Raw genomic sequence first — 24,339 nt, forward strand, 5'->3', positions numbered from 1 at the left:
AATGTAAGTATACTTCAGTTTTCAAAGTATTAATGTTTTATAAAAATATTATAGATAGCTAGCGATATGTATTTTTTAATTAATGATAAATTTGAGAACTTATGTTTTAAAGCTTGTATGTTAAATCCAAACAAAAAACTGTGTATTATTATGAATGTATTTAATCAATGTTCTTTAAAAAAATATTAATATAAAAATGTAGCAATCGAATATTAACAGAACTTATATCAGTTTTGTAGTTAAATAATTTAAGGTTGCTGACCATTTTCATTTTTTACAGTACTGTATTGCATCTCATGAGCCTGTTATTAGTCGGGGAAAATCACTCACGTATTTTTTTTTGTACAGGAGTTCCAACCAAAAAGCTTATTCTCCTGTTTTTAGGCAGAAAACTGTCGCCCAGTCCCGCTCGCTCTTCCGACTTGCCCAACAAGAACGAAGTGTCTGAGGACACGGATCCGGCTGAGCTGAAAGTGCTCTTGGAACTGAGTGAACAGGTGCAGTGCTTTAATTTTACTCTAAAGGTATAAATAAGTGGTCTAGTGAAAACAGAATTGGTTCACAGGGGTATGTGTTCAGTTAAAAAAGATTTTTTTTAAAATCAAATGTGACATCCAACCTTGTCATCAATTTAAAATATTTACATGCATGCTACTCACATTTTCGGGAAACAATTTTGTTTTTAAATTTCTTCCTTCTATAAACCTAAAGGTAGTGAATAATAAATATTAAAAAAAGTGTTTTCAATATATATTTTTAAATTATCCTTTCTTCTGAAGTCCAATTTGCTTTAAAGAGTGCTGGCAGGCCCTCGCTCCCATAGACTTCACGCGTTAACAAGAGAGGGCGCAGTTAGACCTCGATCTGGTACGAGGTTCAAATGGAGGTATTTTTGGTGGATTGTGTTTTTTTTTACTAATGATGACACACATGCAGGTGCAAAGCAACGTTAAACAACTTCCTTATATTAAAAAAAAATTACAGTTGAAAGACTGTAGTTCATCACGCATGTACAGACTCAGTATGTAATTTACGGAAATAAGCTTAAACAATCATAGCATAATTCAAACATTCTGCGTGAAGCTGCATACATCACAGCGGGAATCAAACACAATGGAAAAGTAAAAAAAAAATCATTTATGATCTATACAACTAATTTAGCGCTAAACAAGCTGTCAAGGACAGGCGCAATTACACTACACGCATTGGCTACATAATTAAATGTAATTTAGAAACATAACTTCACAAACGAGAGAAGTACATAGAAAACTGGCTTAAGAGTGATGCTCACCACTCAAGGATAATATTGAGCCAAGGCTAAACTCATGGGAGGAAGGCCTCGTTTAATCGAACCAACATGCAAAATAAACAAGGTAAATAGACCTAACAACGCGATTGCAATACGATTTGCCCCGCACGAAGTCCGAGGTTCGTCATGGCACCAACTAAGCACGGGGTCACAGCCAAACAGAAAGTTAACCAAACAACAATTGATACGGTGATTTCAAAAACGACCCAAGTCCAGTATTTCACCAAAATCGTTTTATCATTGCAAGTTGTAGTATGAAATGTGCCGCATGCAGTGGTTTTATAAGCTACCCAACTTTCTATATTTTTGCTGCATTAAATGCCATCTGAAAACCGTAGTGATGTCAAGACAATCCCAAGTCCTGGACTTGGGAGGTTCTTGAAATAACTATTCGAATGACCAGATGCACTTTGCACAATATGCAGTAGGGTTGAGAAAAATATTGATATTTATATTTTAATGTATGAAACACCCTCAAAATTCAGCACAAGGTATTTTGGGAATTAGCTGAGTGAGGTGAAAGTAACTAATAAATTTTATTATTGCAGTTACATAAATTATTGGTATTTTATCCAAAAAATTGTTATAATGTTAATTAATTTGCTTATATTTTATCTTTTGGAATAAGATACAGTTCCAAAGAGAATATAAATGTCATGTGGATAATAAGGTTGGTAACGAAAAACTGTGAAATACATGTGGGCGAAATACAATTTTTTTTTCACATAATAGTCTATGGAAATTGTTTGTCCCAACATGGCTGACCACGAAACCGAAACTGATGATGGTAGTACGTTTAAAGTTAAAAGGAAACGAAATGAGAATGCATGGGCAAAAAATGTACGTAAACGTTTAAGAAGAGAAGGTAAACCATATATTAATGAAAGTGGTAAAGGGATAAAGGCCCGTAAAACAGGAACTTCGTGCAGGTATGTACCTACATTTTGTTTTCACAGATTATGCTGTGTTTTATTTTTTATTGTACTTTACTGTGTTACGTGAAATTGGTTATTTATTTAAGGTGTAAACGAGGCTGTCTTACAAAATATTCTGATGAAGCAAAAGAGTTGCTGATAACTAACCTTAACAATCTAACCTGCAAAGATGCCCAAGATTCTTATTTGTATGGACTTCTACGCGAAAAGGTTATCGACAGAAGACGACCACGAAAAGGAGAGAAGTCCCTGCAGCGTGAAAAACAGTATATATATACTGTGAGTATTATGTATATTAATAATATAATACTGAAACTTTAAAGATGTGTTTTTAATTTTGAATAATATGTTTGGCTATTCTCATAGCGCCTTTTACATTTATTATGTTTTAGGTTGTACTTGGTGAACAAGAAACTGTTGTATGCCGTGAAGGATTTGCCAGCTTGTTTGGAATAGGTGTTGGGCGAGTGAGGCGGTTAACAGAACTTCATAGCGCCGGTGTGTCACCAAAAGACAACAGAGGATGTCACAACAAACCAAGGGCGAAATCGGAAGACATTAAAGTAATGATTGATGCTCACATACGTTCCTTTCCATATTGTGTTCAGAATTATGGGTCACGAGCGAAGCAAAGGTATTTGCGTTCTGATTTAGATGTTATGCAAATGTATGTACTGTTCCTTGAAAAACATTACCCTGAAACATACTTGCAAGTAAAAGGTGGGGCAGATCCTAAGCATGTAAAGTGTACAGTGAAATATGAGTATTTTCTTCGCTACTATCAGGAACATTTTAATTATCCATTTGGCAGACCACGGTCGGATTTATGTGCTTTCTGTGAAGAGTATCGTGTCAAAATTTGCGCTGAAAAAAATGGAGTGGTTCGAAAACAAATGCAACAGACTCTGAAACTTCACAAAGAAAAAGCAAGGAAATTTAGAACATCTATGAAAGATGCAAGTGGGTATGTTCAGGGCAATGAAAATGCACAGGCAATCTGTTTTGATTTTCAGCAGAATATTCCCTTCCCCCATCTTCAGGTTAGCGATGTTTTCTCAAGAGGCAACTGTGGCTTCACAACTTTGCTGTTACAAATTTGAGAACTGGCAAAAGTGTAATGTTCACATGGCCAGAAACGAAAGGTAAAAAAGGTGCAAACGAAGTTATTTCCTGTCTAAATATATACATAAACACGTACCTTCCAGAAAATTGTAAAGTGCTGTTTGTGTTTTCTGATGGTTGTATTGGTCAGAACCACAACAGAACCATGATGCATTATTTTTTCACTGAAGTCTATGTGCACAGATTTGTAAAGGTTACTCAGATGTTCCCAGTCCGAGGCCATTAATTTTTGCCATGTGATCAACATTTTGCTGTTATTGAAAAAATGAAAAGAAGAGTGGAGACTATGGAGATGTACGAAGGATGGGTAGAACTGATAAAGAAAAAATTCCTTGTGCGTTCCTTAGAAACAGAGGACATCATTGATTTCCAAGGGGGCTTCAAGAAGTACTTCAAATCCAGCATTACGAAAAACAACGAGCGATTTTGCGTTACCAAGTACAAATTGTTCAAGTTTGATAGGTGCCATATCAATGATGTTTGTGTCGATAAAACAATGGGTGGAATGATGCCAGAATTCTTTCGCATCTTAAAACCCAATGTTAAGCCAAATATCCCTGAATGTAAAGCTTACAGCACACAACTCCCAGTTCAACAAAAGAAACTTGATGATGTCAGGTCTTTGTTAAAGTATTTACAACCGGATGCTGTGAGCTTTATTAACTCGCTAGTTGGATCTGATGAGTTGTGTAATGAGGACGGAGACTATGAAGACATTACAGAAAATGTATGAAAGAACATTGTTTACATGACAGCTATGCTATGTGTGTAGTGGGTATATTTTTGAAAAATGATTTATTTCTTTGCTTATGATATAAAAGTATGTACTTTTTATTCATTCCTGTATTACTACAAAGGTTTCTTTCAATATACATTAATTATTAAACAGAGTAAATCATGATTTTGTAAAAAAATAAACCCTAACAAATTCGGTGATTTCAATATCATCCCAAGTCCATCTACTTTGGTCACCGATTGATGGTTTAACAGGGGACTAAGAAACTCTTTTATTGTATGAATACAGACCAAAAGTATGACTACTCAAAGATGTGAAACCATTTTTGCTTGCAACAAATAGTTTTCAAATGAATTAGTTTTTTGCTTCTCCTGAAAAATTTTAGTTTCTGGACTTGGAACGTTTTTGAAATCACCGTATCAATTTAGGCGTTGACGGCCGAAAAACTAATTTCAACACGCAGCGCGTTAAAGTTACTCCGCACTAAGGACGTGGTCACCTCACACCATCTCAAGAAACGCAATTAATAGGTTGTCGTGACTCACGTCAAGTGCCTCGCCGAACAATGCCGCAGGGGAGGAACTCTTGATTGCCGAGATTGAGACATAGTTTTTCACTTACTTCTGGGACCACCAGCTACATAACAGCCCTCATAACACATTAATTGTGAGACGTAATGCATCAGCTATTATCAGGCAAACAAACCAGTCAAAATTAAATCATTTTATTTTGATTCCCATTTTGATTCCCACATATTTTGTGGTATGGTATACCAGAAATACTGCATCTTCTACTCATTTACATCGAACATGTATTTTCATTACAAAACTGTATTCAGTTTTTTTTAACACAGTTTGAATCTCTTATATTAAGCAATTAGTCGCCAAGTAGTTTAATTATCATTATAAAGCTAACACTTGACATAGAACCTTCCACCTGATTTTTTTTTGCTAGTAGTTATGGGCACACCCAACAGATAGCGTCACGTGTCCCCCAAAATATGGTCTCAGTTTCCACTGTAAGATTCGCACTTCTATATCTCCCATCTTGTTCTATGAATACTACTATCGGAATTTGTCCTAATCTAAATTAAAATTAGGTTTGTTTGAGAGGGGTATAGGTAGGTGCGTCTGAGGCAGAAGCCTATACGCCTAATCATGCTGGGATTAGCCGTGTAGGGAGAGGGTCGCATGCATCGTGTGGTAGGAGAGGATTGGCCAACCATGGCAGCGACCGAAGCCATGACTAACTCCCCTCACTCTTAATTATAAACTGTAACTATTAGATAAGTTAGTCCCAGGTAAAACCCGCATAGACACAGGGAAAACCTTGGGCACAGTCATGTGGGGTGCAAATTTGCATGCAGTGTAGGAAAATACTGGAAACAGAAGATAGTCTGGATGAAGACTTGAACAGAGTAGAAAGAGTCTACCATGCGCGGGGTTGGGGATAGTTTCCACCCTTTCTATAACCGATTTAGGAAGCTCTGGCTTATGCGCGAGCTAATCACGTGGTGGTTGGCTGGGGAAGACAAGTAGGGGAAGCATGGTGAGGTGGAGTGAGAAGATAGTAAAGGAGGGGAAAGGGAAGAGGCATGATGACAAGGAGTCGCGACATCATCGGCGTCATCTTCAGCGAAGGTTTGACGACTCAGCTTCATACAGCAGGTTAAAGTCAGTTTTTAAAATAACCTGTTGTAAGGTCTTGTGTGCATCCAGTGGGTCGTTCGTGTAGTCCCACCCGGTAGCTCCCTGCACGCCATTGGCTAGTGGTCGCCGCGCGGCGCAAAACTGTGGTGTCGGCGAGGTGCCGGGAGAGTCGGGAGGAGGCAGCCACTGGGAGAGGACGGACCTGCGCTCATGACGCCTCGCTCGCGGGTGGACCCACAGTCGCGCGACACGCGGTGTTTGTGTTTAGGAGTAATCCTAATAAATGGGTTCAAAAGTACGTAATGCGCGTTGTTATTAACTCGCCTTCGGTAATTCCCGATAAACGGCACACCCCCTCCCCTTGTCTGTTGGGGGCGGGCGGTACACCAGGGGCGGTAGCACTGTGCCGAGGCACGGTGACCAGGACCCGTCAACGGTAGCGAAGACGAGCCGTTACACTGTTTAATTAAAATTTACTGTGTTGAAAGAACAATACAAATGTTACCTCCTATAAATATCGTCTTCCTACATTTTTTTTGTTTCCATAATACTGTTTAAAGTACCTAAAATTATTTTATACGAAGTTATTTTAATCATAAATCAACCATTCCTATGTTGCGGTTATATTACAAATGCACTGGCCACTATTTGTAAAAAAAAATGGCAGAGTCATTTTCAGCTTCCTAAGCATTATAGTAAGACACGCTTATTGGCAAATATTACGTCCGTGAGACATCTGGGAAACTTACCTAATACTATGTGTGGCTGATGTTAATAGTTAATTTCACCGTCTCTACATCAATAAATGTCTAATGTAAATTTACTTTTCTTTCATTTGAAGAATGTTTTGAAATAATCTTTGAAATATTTCATTTTCAACTGTGCGTTAATACTTCGATATTTTAAACAAATGTTAAATAAGAAAATAATGTTCTGTAAGCATCTTTAAACCATATATTGGTATCAAAACATCAAAAAATATAATGCAACTATAGTATTTTATTTGTAAGTTAAAAAGTTAGACATACATTTCTGGTTGTAATTTTTGGACTACCATCGTGTTAGGCTTATTCGTACCTACCAGTAAGTAAACCATTCTCTCGGCGTCGAATATCATCTCTTACTTTCGCAGTCACCTTATTTTCTGTTCGTAACCGTGTGACGTTAAATCTTAAATTTAATTTTAAAATTCAGTAATGAAAAAAGCGTTCACACGTTCATGTGTTGTTTTATTTTAGTATCAAATAAATGCGCATATATTTAAATATACATGTATTATTATTATTATTGAGGGTGTCAAAAAATTTTCTAAACTGATCTTATGACAAAATGAAACATTACACATTTCTAATTCGATGCATTGAAAATGTCATAATGTTTTTTTGTTTTTTTTTCACAACTGGTGTTACTCAAATTTCAATAACGCTTTACAGAACCATACCTTTTGGCAGAAGTAAGCCGTCGCTGTCACTGGATTCCCTGCAAGTGTCAGCCGTGGGTGAGGTGAGCTGTGTGACTGCAGCGACTTGTTGTTCTCGTGTCAGGAGTCGACTGTCCTGCGGCGCAAGATGGAGAAGTTGGAGAGCGAAAACGAGAACCTGAAACAGAAGATAAGGGACTCCGCGGACTTGCTCAACACGTCTCCCCAGAAGATCAACACGGACATGGCTGGCGACAAGTTCTACGAGCAGAAGATTAAGGTAACAAGATAAGCACATATCGTGCACACTGTTCCTTTCTTTCGAACATGCCATGATCCGGGTGGCCATGAAAAAAAAAACCTCAAACTCATGGTTGTTAAGATAATTTCCGGATACCTATTCATTCTGTTTAACCGATCACGTCAACATGATTACGTCCCGTCCATCCGAATCATTCTCGAGGACATTTGAGATGAACTTGTAAACAGCTCATTTACCACGTGCATGATGCTTTATGGCCAATGCTGTTTGGGAAATTCTATTATAAAATCAGCAAAGTCTTTTTTTATAAAAAAAGAGTTATGAACACATATGGAAAGAAAGAGCGAATCATTAGCTAAACAGTACTGGCAATCTGAGTTAAGATGCAGTCTAAGGAACGCATTAGGACTAAAGAGCCCTGCCTACCCAGGAACACATGTGGTGTGCAGAGCTTCAGGAAAAACCTAGTGATTTGAAAACTGCTCAAGATATATGAGTGCTGTCGGTTTACGAAAACCATTTAAGAACACGCTAAGGGGGAATGAGTAGTTCTCCTTACGTATTTCATTTTAAAACTGTATGTTGGATGAGTAAACTTTACTAAAACGCGTGTTGTCAGTATAATATTTTGGCACTAGCTGCAGTACCCGGCGTTGCCCGAGCTTAACTCAGGGTGAAGGGGACTTTTTTCGAAATCAGATGTAGACAGTAATTGTCTTCTTAATTAGAATGTCAAGTGTGCAAAATAATTTCTATCACTGGCAGAACCCGGCAGACTTACTCTGCCAGTGTATAGTTATTTACCGCTATACATCTAAAAATAGACGGTCTTTATGTAATTTAGACTCTATAAATCACTATAGAAAAAAGTGTAAAAACGAAATACTTCGGATATTGAAAAGATTCCATTATCTAGACAATGCTCGGCATGCGTTGCAGTGTCTCATTTAATTTTTTTTAACATTGTTTGAAGTAGGTAAACATATACAACGCATCTATCCATCTCTCTAAATAAATATGTATATGTCTATAATCTCTATCTCTGTTTTAACTGTATATCCACATATATACATACATATCTCACACTATCTCACTCCCCTATATACCAATCTCTATACCTCTCTATATATACCTCTATATAGATCTAAATTTATCTTTATTTAACTACATTTGATTCTCTATATCCATATATCTCTCTGTCTCTCTTTTATATTTATATTTATATTTAATTCAATTGAATTGTGTCGTACAACGAAAACAGACGAACTGCCACTATACAATATGAAATAAACAAATTTGTTGAACCGACTCTCAGGCTACCTATTGTTTATATCACACACGAGTTGAAATGTCACTGTTTGAATTTCGTTCAATTAAATTCTGTGAATTATCGCTGTTTATATTTAAGTCATTTAAATTCTGTAATGTGTGTGCACTCATACACCGAAAGCACACGAACTTCCGCTTAACTATATGAAATACACACCACCTATAGTAAAATGGTTGTAATAACTCAGGAACCTTCGTGGAAGTGCATTGTTTAGGTTGACAGTTTTGATTGACTTTGGGATGAATCAAGAAGGTGATAGTTTCACACCCAGGCCTTACCTGGCCTCGAACCTACAGCCCCGCGCACAGGGAGCCGCGACCGAGACGCCAGGCGTGACGTTGCAGATGGAGAGGGGCGACAAAGACCTCAGCAACTCGCTGAAGCGGCTGAAGGAAGACGCCCTGCGGAACATATTCAAGTTCTTCGAGCAGCGGCGCGCCCGCAAGCCGACGGAGCTCACCAGCAAGCTGCAGCTCAAGCGGATGGTGGAGGAGCTCGAGACGGAGATGAGTGAGTTGGTCCTCCGCTCAGCGCCGGTCGCCTGCCATCACCTCGCGGAGGCGAGGGAATAGGGTCGCCACGTGACCTCGCAGAGGGGAGGGAATAAGGTCGTCACGTGGCCTCGGGGAGGGGAGGGAATAGGGTCGCCACGTAACCTCGCGGAGGGGAGGGAATAGGGTCGCCACGTAACCTCGGGGAGGCGAGGGAATAAGGTCGCCACGTGACCTCGCAGAGGGGAGGGAATAGGGTCGCCACGTAACCTCGCGGAGTGGAGGGAATAGGGTCGCCACGTAACCTCGCGGAGTGGAGGGAATAGGGTCGCCACGTAACCTCGGGGCGGCGAGGGAATAAGGTCGCCACGTGACCTCACAGAGGGGAGGGAATAAAGTCGTCATGTGGCCTCGGGGAGGGGAGGGAATAGAGTCGCCACGTAACCTCGGGGAGGCGAGGGAATAGGGTTGCCACGTGACCTCGCAGAGGGGAAGGAATAAGGTCGTCACGTGGCCTCGGGGAGGGGAGGGAATAGGGTCGCCACGAAACCTCGCGGAGGGGAGGGAATAGGGTCGCCACGTAACCTCGCGGAGGGGAGGGAATAGGGTCGCCACGTAACCTCGGGGAGGCGAGGGAATAAGGTCGCCACGTGACCTCGCAGAGGGGAGGGAATAGGGTCGCCACGTAACCTCGCGGAGTGGAGGGAATAGGGTCGCCACGTAACCTCGCGGAGTGGAGGGAATAGGGTCGCCACGTAACCTCGGGGCGGCGAGGGAATAAGGTCGCCACGTGACCTCACAGAGGGGAGGGAATAAAGTCGTCATGTGGCCTCGGGGAGGGGAGGGAATAGAGTCGCCACGTAACCTCGGGGAGGCGAGGGAATAGGGTTGCCACGTGACCTCGCAGAGGGGAGGGAATAAGGTCGTCACGTGGCCTCGGGGAGGGGAGGGAATAGGGTCGCCACGAAACCTCGCGGAGGGGAGGGAATAGGGTCGCCACGTAACCTCGGGGAGGCGAGGGAATAAGGTCGCCCCGTGACCTCGCAGAGGGGAGGGAATAGAGTCGCCATGTGACCTCGCGGAGGGGAGGGAATAAGGTCGTCACGTGGCCTCGCGGAGGGGAGGGAATAGGGTCGCCACGTAACCTCGGGGAGGCGAGGGAATAGGGTTGCCACGTGACCTCGGGGAGGCGAGGGTATAGGGTCACCATGTGACCTCGGGAAGGGGAGGGAATAAGGTCGTCACGTGGCCTCGGGGAGGGGAGGGAATAGGGTCGCCACGTGACCTCGGGAAGGCGAAGGAACAGGGTCGCCACGTGACATCGCGAAGGCGAGGGAATAGGGTTGCCACGTGACCTCGCGGAGGGGAGATAATAGGGTCGTCACGTGACCTCGCGGAGGGGAGGGAATAGATTCGTGACGTGACTTCGGGGAGGCGAGGGAACAGGGTCGCCACGTAACCTCGCGGAGGGGAGGGAATAGGGTTGCCACGTGACCTCGCGGAGGGGAGGTAATAGGGTCGCCACGTGACCTCGCGAAGGCGAGGGAATAAGGTTGCCATGTGACCTCGCGGAGGGGAGATAATAGGGTCGTCACGTGACCTCGCGGAGGGGAGGGAATAGATTCGTCACGTGACTTCGGGGAGGCGAGGGAATAAGGTCACCACGTGACCTCGCGGTGGGGAGGGAATAGGGTTGCCACTTGACCTCGGGGAGGGGATCATGCCATTCCCAGTGCAGACGAACCGGGTAGAACTCAAGACCTACCGAAAGCCAGCTGTACGTGTTTAAACACGCTCGCTGCGTTGCACTGTAAACAAAAATAGAACTGAAATATTCACGTAAAATTACAGATATTTGTAAATTTGCACATCAACGGGAAGTCAACTATTTTGCTTCAAAAAAAATTTATTTCGCTTGAATACTGGGTTTGGATTCTTTTTCGAACATTTATGCTTTGTTTTGTCCCAGTAGCTACATTATTTAAAGTTTTTTTTTGTAAAATGTTCCTTGGATAGCTTTCCATTATTAACTGCACACAAATAAACAGAATAAGTGCTCATTTTAAATATTATATAATCTTACCATGGATAAAAATTATGCTTGTATAAAACATTAATTGAAATTTAAAATTATGAGGCCTTTTTCGTAAGCGTGACAAGAAATATTCAATTCTATTTCCTTAAACTTGTTTTTTTACATACAGAAATAACTAGAGAAATATTTTGTACAAATTAAAAAAACTTGTTTTACAAACTATTTTTTTTGAAACTGGTTTCCAAAGGAATCTTTTGCAAAAGTGCAAAAACATTCTGTGTGGTGAACATGTATTAACGGCCAAGTAATTTTGAATAATTGCAATTCTACATTTACTGCTCAGCTTTCATATGTCTATGAATATTTTTTATTAGTTCTTACATAATATTTAATTTGATTTGACCTTGTGCAAACAGTTACAAAATTATGAATCAATGATATAACTACCATTTATTATGAGAAAGATTGGCTCTTTTATGGATTTATTTTGCATACAAAAGTAAATTTTCTATATTATAAGTAGATACATGTGTAGTTCGAGCCTAAAATTTATTTTTATTAATATCTTAGTTCTTCAATATAAAAATTCAGAACTGTTGTTTCTAGTTCCTCAAAATTTGCTTCTTTTTAAGATAAAATTATTTTACATTTTCTGGGCGGGAGAAATAACTGAATTGTAACGTTAACAACACAGGTATTACCAAGATGTAATTTCTGAAGGAAACGTTGATCGTTATATTAATCTTAGTGAAAGTAACGATTTCATGTTTCATTACTAATTAAACTAAACTACACTACTATTTTGTTTAAATCTTAATATAAAATAAATATTTAAATATCTCATTACTATTAACTGGCATGTTTAAATTTATTTAAGAATTAATGAGTGTGTAAAGCAGATGGACCCATATGCATTGAAAACATAATGCTTCTAAAGTTAAAAAAAAATTATTTGATGGATGACAGTGGTCATTAAGGCTGTTTCCAAACCGTAAATATGCATCCTTTATTAATGAAAACTCTACCAAAGAATCATTCAGTTTAAAGGCTTAATTTTAAGTAGTAAATATTCGTGAAACGATGTCCGAATTATTTTAATTCCTAACAGACCAAAATAAATAAATAATTTTAGCTAGCATTTTTTTTTTGTTTTCGAAGATTTTTCGCGATTTATTTCCAAAAAAAAAAAAATTATTTGTGAAATTTTATCAGTTTATAACAATACATACGCAGGGAAAAAAAATGAGGACAGCAGTTCACAGGTTCGACTGCCGATCTACCACTATCCCCGTATTTCTACTAAAGGAAAGGCCAAGTTATGAGGATCTCTCCTCCTTATTGATAACCCAGCCTTCATATCCTATAAGGACTTCCAGGCTGGGGCCCCCATGGGCATGGATGCGGATACGCCGCATACGCAACCGGGAAGGGCGTTGGAGCTTTTGGCTACACACAGAGGCTGAGGCTACCCATCCCAGCTTGTGAACCACCTCCGGCCCCCTACCCCACTCAGCTCACCAGCAAGTTGGATGCTCCCTTAGCCCTCTGGGAGTTGTCATCACTTCTGGCGCCTACCCCAGTCTCCCGCATCACACTGGGACTCCTCAATCACCCATGCGAACCCGAGATTCCGGTAGAGGCCTACCCAACCTCTTCCAGCTGTCCAGGCTGGTAACCGGAGCTATATAAAAAAAAGGAAAGGCCACAAGGAATGCGAGTGACTCGCCCCTTCATGATTCTGCGAGGGTCCTTCAGTTCTGAAGGACCACGCAGTCCGAACCAGGTTGCTCGCCAGCTGTCGACGACTGTCTGCGCAGGCGAGGTGTCCGCCCTCTTCAAGAGGTATGAGGAGGAGAAGCTGGTCTTGCTGGGGGACGCGAAGGCAGCGCGCCTGCAAGAGGACTTCAACAACGACAAGGAAGCGCAGAGGACCCTCGGCCGGGACTTGCAGGAGGCCAAGGACCGGGTCAAGACGCTGGAGAAGTCGCTCAAGGACGAGAAGGACAAGTCCTTGAAAGACAGGAAGTCGTCCACGAAGGAGAGGAAAAACTTAGATGAAGGTAATTCATATCGGGTTATCTTTACCACGGATAAAAAAATGATGCTTTTACGAAACGTCAATTGGAATTCAAAATTAGGAGACCATTTTCGTAATCGTGACAAGAAACATTCAATATTGTTTCCAAAAAAACCTATTTTACATATACAGAAATAACTTGAGCATTAATTAATCCAATTCCATGCGGTTAGTTGTAGCAATAAAAAAAAATAGTTTCATCCAGAATTAATTGGAGACCATAATCGCTCTAACATAGGCTCATGTTCAGTGTAATTTCACCGTTTGTAAGAAGTTGTATATTGAAGTCTAGTATGCTTGCGAAACTAAATTAACTATTTTAAATTAAGATATTTACATTTTCCTGAACAAATGGTTCTATTGATTAGGCTATCGTACTACAAAACGTTAACTAACGTTACTAATAATTTTAAGAATAAAATAAAATGGAAAAATCCATGAAATTTTTTAAACATTATTTGACAAACTTAAAACCGTTTTTTTATAGTTGTATACATAAGGGCGCCCAAACAGAGCTAAGGAACTAATTCCATATAAACAAAAACATTAATTAGGAAACAGTCCTGGAAAAAGTATAATACTTTGTAATTACTTTAAAATAGCCTTTAAACATACAAGATGTTTACTGGTAGTTATTTTTCCAATGACTGACGTTAAATTTTCACTCAAGATGGAAAAAACAATCACTTCTCCAGGCCATATAACATGTTAATATGGTTTTTTTATCACATTGATAATTGCTGTGAATCTTTTTATCCCTTTAAAATATATCATAAACTTTGTCGCATAGATTCATTACAATAGTGTAATTACCGTTCTAACTTAGCCTAAATATTATAATACATTAGATTTACATCTGCTATGCATTATTTTAACTAACATTATTAAGAATAATTACAAACAGTTGTTTGATTTTTCTGGGACCCCAAACTTTTTTCAATATGTATTTTCTCTCTGAGTTTGTTATTGTTTGTCATATATTGTGTGTTTGTAGGTATGTATTTTCTCTCTATGATTGTTATTGTTTTGGTTTTGGTTTCTGTACCTACTTGTAAAGTGCCAGCCTATTTTGGACAGTGTCTGTTAATCATAAACATTTAAATAAAAATTTAAATTAATACACGTGGCAATAAAAAAGATATGTATTTGGTTGCATGGCATTACACTAAAGGGACACATTTTTGGTCCAATATTTGTACGCAAAATGACGCGAATACTTGCAAGCCAGCTCACTCACTTGCGCATAGAGGTGACAAAGCTCTTGATGTGCGTGTCACTGTCACCCTTATTACTGTCTTATCTTGTCTAATAACTTCAGATGTGTGGGATATTCTGGAATGGCTTTTTAATGTTTTTACAACTACGCAGTTTCCTGCGTTTATGACGGAAACTTAGGCCGTTTCTGAATTCGACCGAAGTATAGAGGCTACTAACATGTACTTTTACTCGGAAATGACATCACGAGGGCTGTTCGAACTGAACAAGAAGTAAGCAAGAATGCAACAAACGAATCTGTGTACTTCCCCCGTGTTTCTAGGTAAATAAACGACATCATTTTGGGAAGAATTTTTTTTGGTTATAATTCACATAACCCGGATGAAATTTAAAGAAGCATAAAGTATTTAAAATTTATATTAAGCTTATATTAACAAATGAAATAGAAAAATAAAAACAATTCATGTTTATAAGTACGTATCAACAAAAACATTTACAAATGTAATTCTCATAATTGACGAAAAAAGAACAAACTCTAAAAGTACATTCATGCGTAAGTAAAGAAAAGCATAATATTACTTATTTTATTAACTCTTTTTTTGGAAGAATTTATGTCAACAACCTGATTGGTTAGCTAAAATTGTTTTTAAAGGCCAAAGATTGTAAACGTCTGAGCGGCTCTAGAACATCACTGAGGCAAGTAAACTATGCGCGGTTGCAAAAAAAAAATACTGTGTTTTTTGAAATCGCACACGGCCTTAACGGCTTTGTTGAATGACGTCAAGTTGCCTCTTGACCCCACACCTGGATTTAATAAATAATAAGGCCTAGCCCTAAAGATGTGTTCTGCGTAGACCTACCTGGACCACCCCATATGGCATAGAGCTTTTAGAATACCAAGAGCAGTTTAAAACCTGCTTAAGACTTTGGAGTGTCGTTGGATTACGTATTGCATCTAATTAACTGAAGATTATTCTCGCGTTTCCTCTGTATGTCGTTTATTTTTCAAAAAGAATATCAACCTAGAATAGATTCAACGATCATTTTTAAGCCTCGATCTCACACGCCATGTTGAAAATTTTCTGTTTTTTTTCATTGTCTTTTTAATGAGTTATTTATAATATTGTAACTTTTTACCACCCTGGAATTTGTAGTTCTAATATCATGGGTGTAAAACGTTGCGCAAGTGATGATAATTACGAACACATGCGCACTTTTTTACACGCATGATATTACACATGGGGGAATATCAGTTGAAAACATTTGTGGAAGAATAACAAATGCAAGGGAGGTATTAATATGAAATTTTAGATATAGCCCTTAAATAAAAAAAGTACGAAAAAAAACTAAAAAAATCAACAGAGCGTGTGACACCATACGGAAGGGGAAACTTGAAAGTAGCAGAGGCTCATGAAACATACTTCGTATCTGCTGCTTTGCCGTAAAATGGTAGCGTGACACTTTGGAATGACGCATAAGTTAGCCCTGAACGGAAATAACAGCACGCCAGTGTAGAGGCTTGCACGTAGAGGCGATACGGCGTGTGTTGGGCGAGGTAGTGTCGTCCTTAGCGATCCTGTGCTTCGTTCCACCCACACAGGAAACGATATCCAGCCAGGCATCTAACCGAGAAAACAGTATGTTTGTAAGAACGAAATTAAGTTACCTACAACCTATAAAGATTGTTCATTTGCTAGAGTTACAGAGTGTTGTTGGCACCACAAAACTGTTCTCCCATCACATGGAGCTGTTATAAACTATGTGTTTAGAATGTTGCATATACAGAACATTAGTAGTGGGAGGTCAGTCTGTCGGTGATTTCTGTGGAGGAAGGATCAATTGCCACTTTTTTTTCTCTCACTGGGTTCGAACCGAGGACTCTTAGCTCAACGATATAAGTACGGTTATTAATTAAAAATTAATTTAAATTTGATTAATTATGTTTTTAGTAATTTTAAGGTTTTTTCCCGAATTTATTGGATTATAATTATAGGTTTTTAGATAGCTGACAGTTTTCAAAATAATCCATTTTTTATTAAAAATTTTATATTTAAATTTGTTATTAATTTTAAATTATTCCCATTAAAATCAGATAATAATTACGGATTTTAAAGATGGTGGCCGTAACGATACTTGCAGTGATGACACACAAATAAAAATGGCGGCCATGACATCCAAATGGTTGCAGTCATGACCTCGGAGGCTTAGGGCGGCTTGTAGTTATGGACTTAATCCGCTTTGCGTACTTTTCAAGTTACTGGAATTTTTGAGAACTAAAACGGGAAATTTCTCCTCGAAATAAGAACATCGTTTCCCGATTTGTTGAGAAATTTTTTTGCGGAATTTATTTTCGAAAATGGGTAATTTTGGCTGATTTTGGTGAATTTTGGTTTAATTTTGGCAAATTTGAATCATTTTTGGCAATTTTTGAAGGTCAAGGTCACGGTCATACAAGATTTTGTAATATATACTGAAAAAATTAATATACTTAAGGATTTTTAGTGCGCCCAATGGTCAAGTGGTTAATACGGTTAACTAAGATCCAAATGATCGTAATGTCGTTACTTCTCGAATTCATTCACATTGTTAAAATTGTTTACTTGAACATTTAAATGTGTTAAAACTAAAAAAAAGTTTACATTGTTCGTTAAAAGCTATAAATTACAAATTTTATTGTTAGAAGTTGTACCAATTAATATGTTCGTGGTCAATGCAAATTTACTCAACGATGCAAGTGATAGCTGTGGTAGTATGTACACACATGCATGCACATGTAACTTTATATATTACAGAGTATATAGCTTCAACGGCTTTGACGTATTTATCAGATCATAACAGTTATACTTTTACACTTTTGATCTTTTGTTTTTACATGAACACAAGTGTAAAATACATGAAAGTATGCAGGTAAAAATTACACTTACGTCGGTGGAGAGAATGCTGAAACATATGTTTTGTGTAAAATCACAATTTTTTTTTACAGTGTACTGGTTTTTCTCAGCTCAACATTTAAGACTTATAAAGACGTTGAACTCCTCAATGTAGGGATTTCAGAGACACGCTAGTACTAACTTGGTGCTAAGTGCTTGTTTACTTTTAATTCCTAAGTGCTGCCGGGCGTGAAGTCTGGAGCGATCGTCAGTTCTGCCTCCTCGAAACTTAAGCGCAGCGCCCAAAGAGAGCGGGACGGTAACGAGAAGAGGTTTCGAAGGCCAATTAGTTGATTAATTGGCGCGTACGTAAATTAACGCGCATCGTGCAGGCAGAGACGCCAACTTTAGCGGATTCCCCGCACGACGAGGTCCGGCGTCGGTCACGAGGTAGAGCGAGCTAACGGAGCTGACTCGTATCGCAGACCTAACTCGAAGTTCCTGACTGCATTACTTTGAATCACACTAGTCAAGGTCTGCCCTACCTGCGTAGTGCAGTTTGCATGAACGCCGGTATTCAGTGCGGGTGTTACTGGGTTCGAGACATTTTCCCTTCACACTTAACTGAGACTAACAAATCGAATAAAAAAACGTTCGTAAGGGAGCATCATGAAATATGTGCAGGTATATACCAGCCGTAACTTCCGAAACAAAAATCAAAAAATCTTAAATTATATTGCCATAAATTTGTGTGTGAGAAATTAATTCTAAGGGTCGCAGTCTTTCGCAACTATTACCCGAAGTTCCTTAGCTTCTGGTTTATAGCCGCATCGAAGGCGGAGTTTTCACCAAAGTTTCGGTCGGCATTGAAGTCGCTATCTTCAAGTTATGTATTAATGTAGGTATGATGTAACTGCCACCCTGGAGATGGTGACACTAAAATTGACCAAATCTTCGCGAAATTTTCGCCATCAACACGGTTAGAACCAAGTAGCCAAGGAAATTAAGCAATGAACGAAACAAAATTACTTATTTCATTAAAAAAATGCTGTGCTTAAATTATATTTATTTATTAAAAAAACATATATATTTGTAAACAATTTGATTGACTTGCTAATACCGTTTGAGGATTAAAGTTATATGTGTCAATTTATTTACGTCTAAATATGGTCTAAATGTAACTAGTCAAATAAATGTCAATAAATTTTTTCAAACGTCCAAAAGAATGGTTGACACGTTGGTAATTAAAATGATAACCAAGCAAAAAAATTATTAAAAAAACCGTTAACAGCTTTATGGTGAGCTGAAGGTCCTTGGTTCGATCCCCTGATGGATCAGGTTTTTTTTCACTGGTGGAAAGGTTTTCTTTCCTGGGATCAGAGCAGAGTGTTGCGTTGTCCCGTCACCTCCATTTTGCGGATGGCAATGGCAAACCATTGTGGGATCTACTCGCCGTCTGAGTCTCAGTTGAGCCAAGGCCATCTCCCGGTTGATATGTTTGTGGGCCATAACGAGCCTCCGACTGTACAATTCCTCTTTTCAGTCAAAATAAATTATATATATGGACGTAGTTATGCAAAAAGAAACCAACCCACATGAAACCTATTCTGAGTATTTTGAAGTTAAAGTTAATTATAAATTGTAATTCTCGTATTGATAACATAATGTGGGTATAATTTTAATGGTCTAGTATAAATACTGATGTAATAATAGCAACGATGGTACGATAAACCTTGTACTATTTAATTTATTTTTAAATAAAATATAACAAAATTGTGGGTTGGTTCCTTTTTGCATAACTACGTCCATATATCATACTTAAATTACTGAAAATTCATGTCTGCGTTATGTCTAAATCAAACCTCTGTATTTTATCCATTAATAAAACAAAATTTTATTTTATATAGAGAACAAGAAGCTACAAAGTGAAATAAAAAAGTTAACGGAATGCAACAAGAACCTCGAAAAAGAGGTTGAAAGACACAAGGACGAACTGAATAATCTGAGGCCTGAGGTGAATAAACTGGAAGCTGCCATCGCTGACCTGAGAACTGAGAAAAGTAAGTAAATTGTGAAGATTATTAAAAATGGGTTTCTTGTAAGCACTTACGAACTATCTTGGGTAAAAAAATTTTGTTGATTCAATTATTTAAATTCGCTTATACATAGGCCATACTTATTATACAATTGTTACAACAGTAAAGTCTTAATAATTTAAAAAATCTTTATAACGTTTATTTTAGTAGTATATTAATTTATTGTTTAATTTTTGAAAGGTTTTATAAGCTTATTTTATAGCACAAAATGCGTAGGTTGTGTGTGAGCTAGGTTATCTCTCGTTTCATATAAATATAAAATTATAAAATATATATTTATTTATAAAATAACTAGTAATTTTTGAAAACGTTTTAAGCACTATAGAAAATAATACAAAGAGTAATTAACTCACAATTTAGTAGAAGTTCTTTCAAAATGAATCACATATTAATTTTTTGAAATATTTTTTTCGTATGACGTGAATTTTTTTGTTGTATTTATTTGGAACCAGATATACAAGTTAGGATGCCAAATTTCTGTTATTTTAAAAGGTAAGGCAGCCTTGGGTCACCGTAACCAGCACTTCTCCCAACGTCTCGAAGCCACGACAATTGAAAGGTCAACCCGCTCGCGTCCCACCAATCTATTTGGGTTAGATTGTCGGCGGGGTCAAGCCAAGACTTATTTTTTTTACAATAGAGAAACTTTGCGGACGTTTCCGTGAGGCGGCGAGATTTCTTGAGGTGTTCCCATTCCATCCACCCATGCATTCCGTGACTGCACCAATTTATACCTCATGCATCTCTTATGACCTAGATATTAAATACCGCGAAACCCTTTTTAACTAATAGTACCCAAAAACTCGTTTGAGATTAAATTTAAGGGAAATTATATGACTTTATGTAATAATAATTAGGTGAAAATTTTTTTTTACATTATGTTGACAATTTATAAAACATTATTACTGAAAGTAAAATTACTGAATTGTTGCTCCTTGTGGCATAAAAAAAGAAAAATATATATTTTCTGTGAAGGAAAATTTATGTTTATTTCCAAAGAACTTAGCTATACTCTCAAAAATATATTTTTACAAAGAAAAGAGTACGGGCAGTTGTTTTTCGGTAAAAATATATTTTATTAATATGCAGTTATATATGTCTGCGCCAGAAGTTTTCTCTGGTAATTGGCAGCTGTTCATGAATTCATTAAGCCTTTGACTAATATCCCTGAGACATTCAGATATCGTGTATTTCCTTACATTCGTAATGGCTGTGAATTGTGTGCCAACAGCAAACATGAAACTGAACGAAATTCTAACAATCAAGAAATACAGTCGATGTTACAGTGTTTTAACACACTGCTGACCCCATAATTCTCTCGGGAAAAAAATTAGTGCTTCTAGTTATGAGAATATACTTGTATGTTTTTAATAACTGTAAACTTTCGTGTATGTACAGCTATTTTGTTTCCTAACCTTTGTTTGAGGTTGAAGGTTTTTTTAATTCAGCAATTTTAACATTCAAGCATATGTAATATCGGTTTCTGGCATTTCAGGAACGCATTTATGAGACATTTTTGATTCATTTATTTTCAGCAAATCTTTTAGCAAAGCAAGATGAAACGACAGTCTTGGCAAAGAAATACGACGTGCTCAAAAATAAATCGGAAGAAGAAGAGAGAACGAACAAGGCATTGCGCAAGCAATTGGATGGTTTTGCGCAAGTCAAGCAAGAGAAAAACGAACTGAGTAAGCAGGTATGACACCTTTTAAATCACAAAATATTTTCTTGTAGAATGAACATTCATGAACTATTTTCAAGTCGATCTTTTGAATTTACGGTTTAAAATCACATTAAAAAAAATTAATTTAACATTTATATCTGCACGTACCTAGTAAGAAAAAAAATTGTTTGAAGAGTATAAGCAATTACATTATAAATCCCGTTGTTCTAAAAATATTTCTCGTCCATAAACGTGATATGATAAACCTTATCAACAACTCTTAACTTATTTTTCGGTAAGTGCCATAGAAAATAGTGCACGTAATTACAATGAAGCTCTGGTAAATGTACTGTACTGCCTGGCAGGTAGGCAACTCCTCGGCCACGTTTGTAAATGAGGCGAGTAACAAAACGTGTAACTTAGGAATTCTTAAAACAATGTTTATATATTTAGTTCCCTAAACATTATTCAAATTATTCACAAAAGCGGCATCAGCAAGCAATTCCTGCCGGGGTATTGTTAGAATAAACACGAGGTATGAATGCTACAAAATAAAACCAACGGATACACTAGTAGATGTTTACACGGATCATTCTTCTCGCAACACGACACCAAAAATCCATCCTCCAGCCACCGAGGTTTAAATAAGAGTGCCTACCTTTATCACTGTGAAGTCACGGTAGCCACATTGGCGGTCATATTTTTACCTAGTATCTTCTTTAGATTGTGACAATGTCGCTTTGTTTTCTTGCTTCACTTTTTATCCGCTAGAGAGCACAATGTGTCAGTCAATTTATCCACCATCATGTTGGCCATACTGAAATTTTCAAAATTCAACAATAAATGTCTGATCATCAAACATCATTAAATATATTTCATGATAAACTATATTACACTTCATGGATTATAATTTAATATGGACAGTGACGCACTTAAATAAATTTTAATTCACATAATGTAAATGAGGGACTTATATTTGATCCTTGGTGGGATCAAAAATTATGAATTACAATAGCAACCATACATTTCCTAAAAAACCAGCAAACTTATTATCGTCAAATCTATCAAACACATTATACCAAAATAACAGCGAAAGCGTATTAATGCACCATATAACACTACAATTCAAGTAAATACACCATAAAGCATCAAAATGCAACTAAAATCATGACATAATCAGAATTTTAAATAAATATTGTCTCAAATCACGAAAACATAATTTTTTACAGTACTTAATTCAATAAATGTAATTTGTATAGTCTGAAGTTTCTAGAAAAATATATGTGAGTAAAAAACAATTATACTTAAAGCTAATGTCTTAAAAATGAAATTAGGCTAAAAATAAATCCGTAATTTCATGTCCCAAGTAATTATTTAACAACTGTGAATACCTTAGAGAGAACTTTCAAACGCCAAATTATGTTGTTTTTTTATTTATTGGAAATTTGGGCTACATATAAATTTTTTTGGTATATATATATATATATATATATATATATATATATATATGAAGTTATAGTGTACATATTAATCGATTGTTTTTTGTTATTTTATAGATCCTTTAAACTTTGTTACACATTGCATTTCAAACCAATTTATTTCATTTTATTAGAGATAATTTTTTTATCTTTTTACCTATCGGTATCTTAATCAATTTCATGAAAATTTGTGAAGGTTTATCTGGGTAAAACTTTAGGAAATAATTTTAGCAGCCTTGGTAGTATTCGTGCATGTAATAAGGGCTCACTTGAGCTACTTGGAAAAATTTACATAATTAATTATTAAGTTTACTATGATTTTGTAATAACGACACTGTTAAAAATTTAAGATGAAAATATTTTATTGCTTTCTGGCATAATATTTCAATTTTGTTAAAGGCATGTGCGTATATACATTTTATTTTTTGTAAAGGTGTTAGAGAAGACCAAAAAAATCACAGAGACTGAAAAACAAGTCAAAGAATTGGAAGAAAGGTTGAAAAAAGGCGAAAATTCAATGGCTGAAATGAAAGAGAAAATTTCAGGACTGGAAAAAGAGGTATGATATTTTTTTATTTTTAAATTTATTTTTTTAGAGTGGTCTGTATGTATAATAAAAATTTATTTAATGAACAAATTTCTGGACATTATTCGAAAAACAGGGAATAATTATTAAGTTATTTATGTAAAATTTGATATTATTAATGAATTTTTTTATTACCACGTTATGGAAAAAAAATTTACAAAATAATATTAGCAAATTTTTAATTATGCATCCAGAGAGACAGTATAGTACCAATATAGTAAGGTGTTTCGACAGTTAAATTAATGTTTTGGCTTGACGCCAAATAAAAAAATTAAATATTTAATTTGATGGCACTGTTAGCTTGCTTGTTGAACTAAATTAAAATAATATTAAAGTGATTAATGTTTTTGGTTATGGTTTCAAATTATTGAGAGTGTTACCTTTCTTATTGTTTTAAACATTTATAATATTTATATATTATTTTATTATATTATTATATTTAAAATATATTTTATTTATATATATTATTTATAAAATTATGATATATTTTATGGTAATGTTTGGATCTGATCCTTTGTTCCCCACTGTTGATTGCAACGAAAAAAGTGTAAATATCAATCAATATATTTTTATCTTTACAACCCAAAGATTATTTTAATCCTCATATTAAATTGCAAGTAGTCATGAATTCTGCAATGGTGTGTTGACATATATGTGTTTTTAAGCTTTTTAAGTTCATTTCTTCCTGTTCCATACTTGATCTAAAGTCATGATGCTTTACTTTGGATAGGTCCATAAAAAAAGGTACGGAAGCTTCGTTAGGCTAAAAATGACCCTAATAATACTGGGTAGCAAGACTGGATTCATCTAATTGCAATTTAATTACAAATTATTCATGTAAAATAAAAGAATAATACAATGGTTTTTCTTGTACAAAACAAACATTTTTATTTTTTATTTATACAAGGTTATTTCTTAACAAAATAAACATATCTAAAGTTTGTCAGATGCTAATTAAATCACAACTTAAGTTATTAAGTTTTTCCTAGTATTATTGAGATCTTTATACATTAAATCATTAAACAAAATGCGTACGTGTTTCGAGAAAAAAAACAGAAATTCCTT

The 24,339-nt window shown here is 36.9% G+C and overlaps 1 protein-coding gene across 1 annotated transcript in view; it reads left to right on the top strand.

Annotated features, from left to right (window-relative positions):
- Positions 1-24,339, top strand: part of LOC134528937 (trichohyalin) — a 194,584-nt gene that overhangs the window by 88,858 nt on the left and 81,387 nt on the right. Inside the window, exons 14-20 of the mRNA XM_063362606.1 lie at positions 385-497; positions 7,296-7,451; positions 9,108-9,273; positions 13,107-13,349; positions 19,359-19,511; positions 21,083-21,243; positions 23,122-23,247. Coding sequence (XP_063218676.1) covers positions 385-497; positions 7,296-7,451; positions 9,108-9,273; positions 13,107-13,349; positions 19,359-19,511; positions 21,083-21,243; positions 23,122-23,247 — 1,118 coding nt within the window. The remainder of the gene's footprint in view (positions 1-384; positions 498-7,295; positions 7,452-9,107; positions 9,274-13,106; positions 13,350-19,358; positions 19,512-21,082; positions 21,244-23,121; positions 23,248-24,339) is intronic.

The sequence above is a fragment of the Bacillus rossius genome, chromosome 2 (genome assembly GCF_032445375.1).
Source record: "Bacillus rossius redtenbacheri isolate Brsri chromosome 2, Brsri_v3, whole genome shotgun sequence".
NCBI classification, from domain to species: domain Eukaryota; kingdom Metazoa; phylum Arthropoda; class Insecta; order Phasmatodea; family Bacillidae; genus Bacillus; species Bacillus rossius.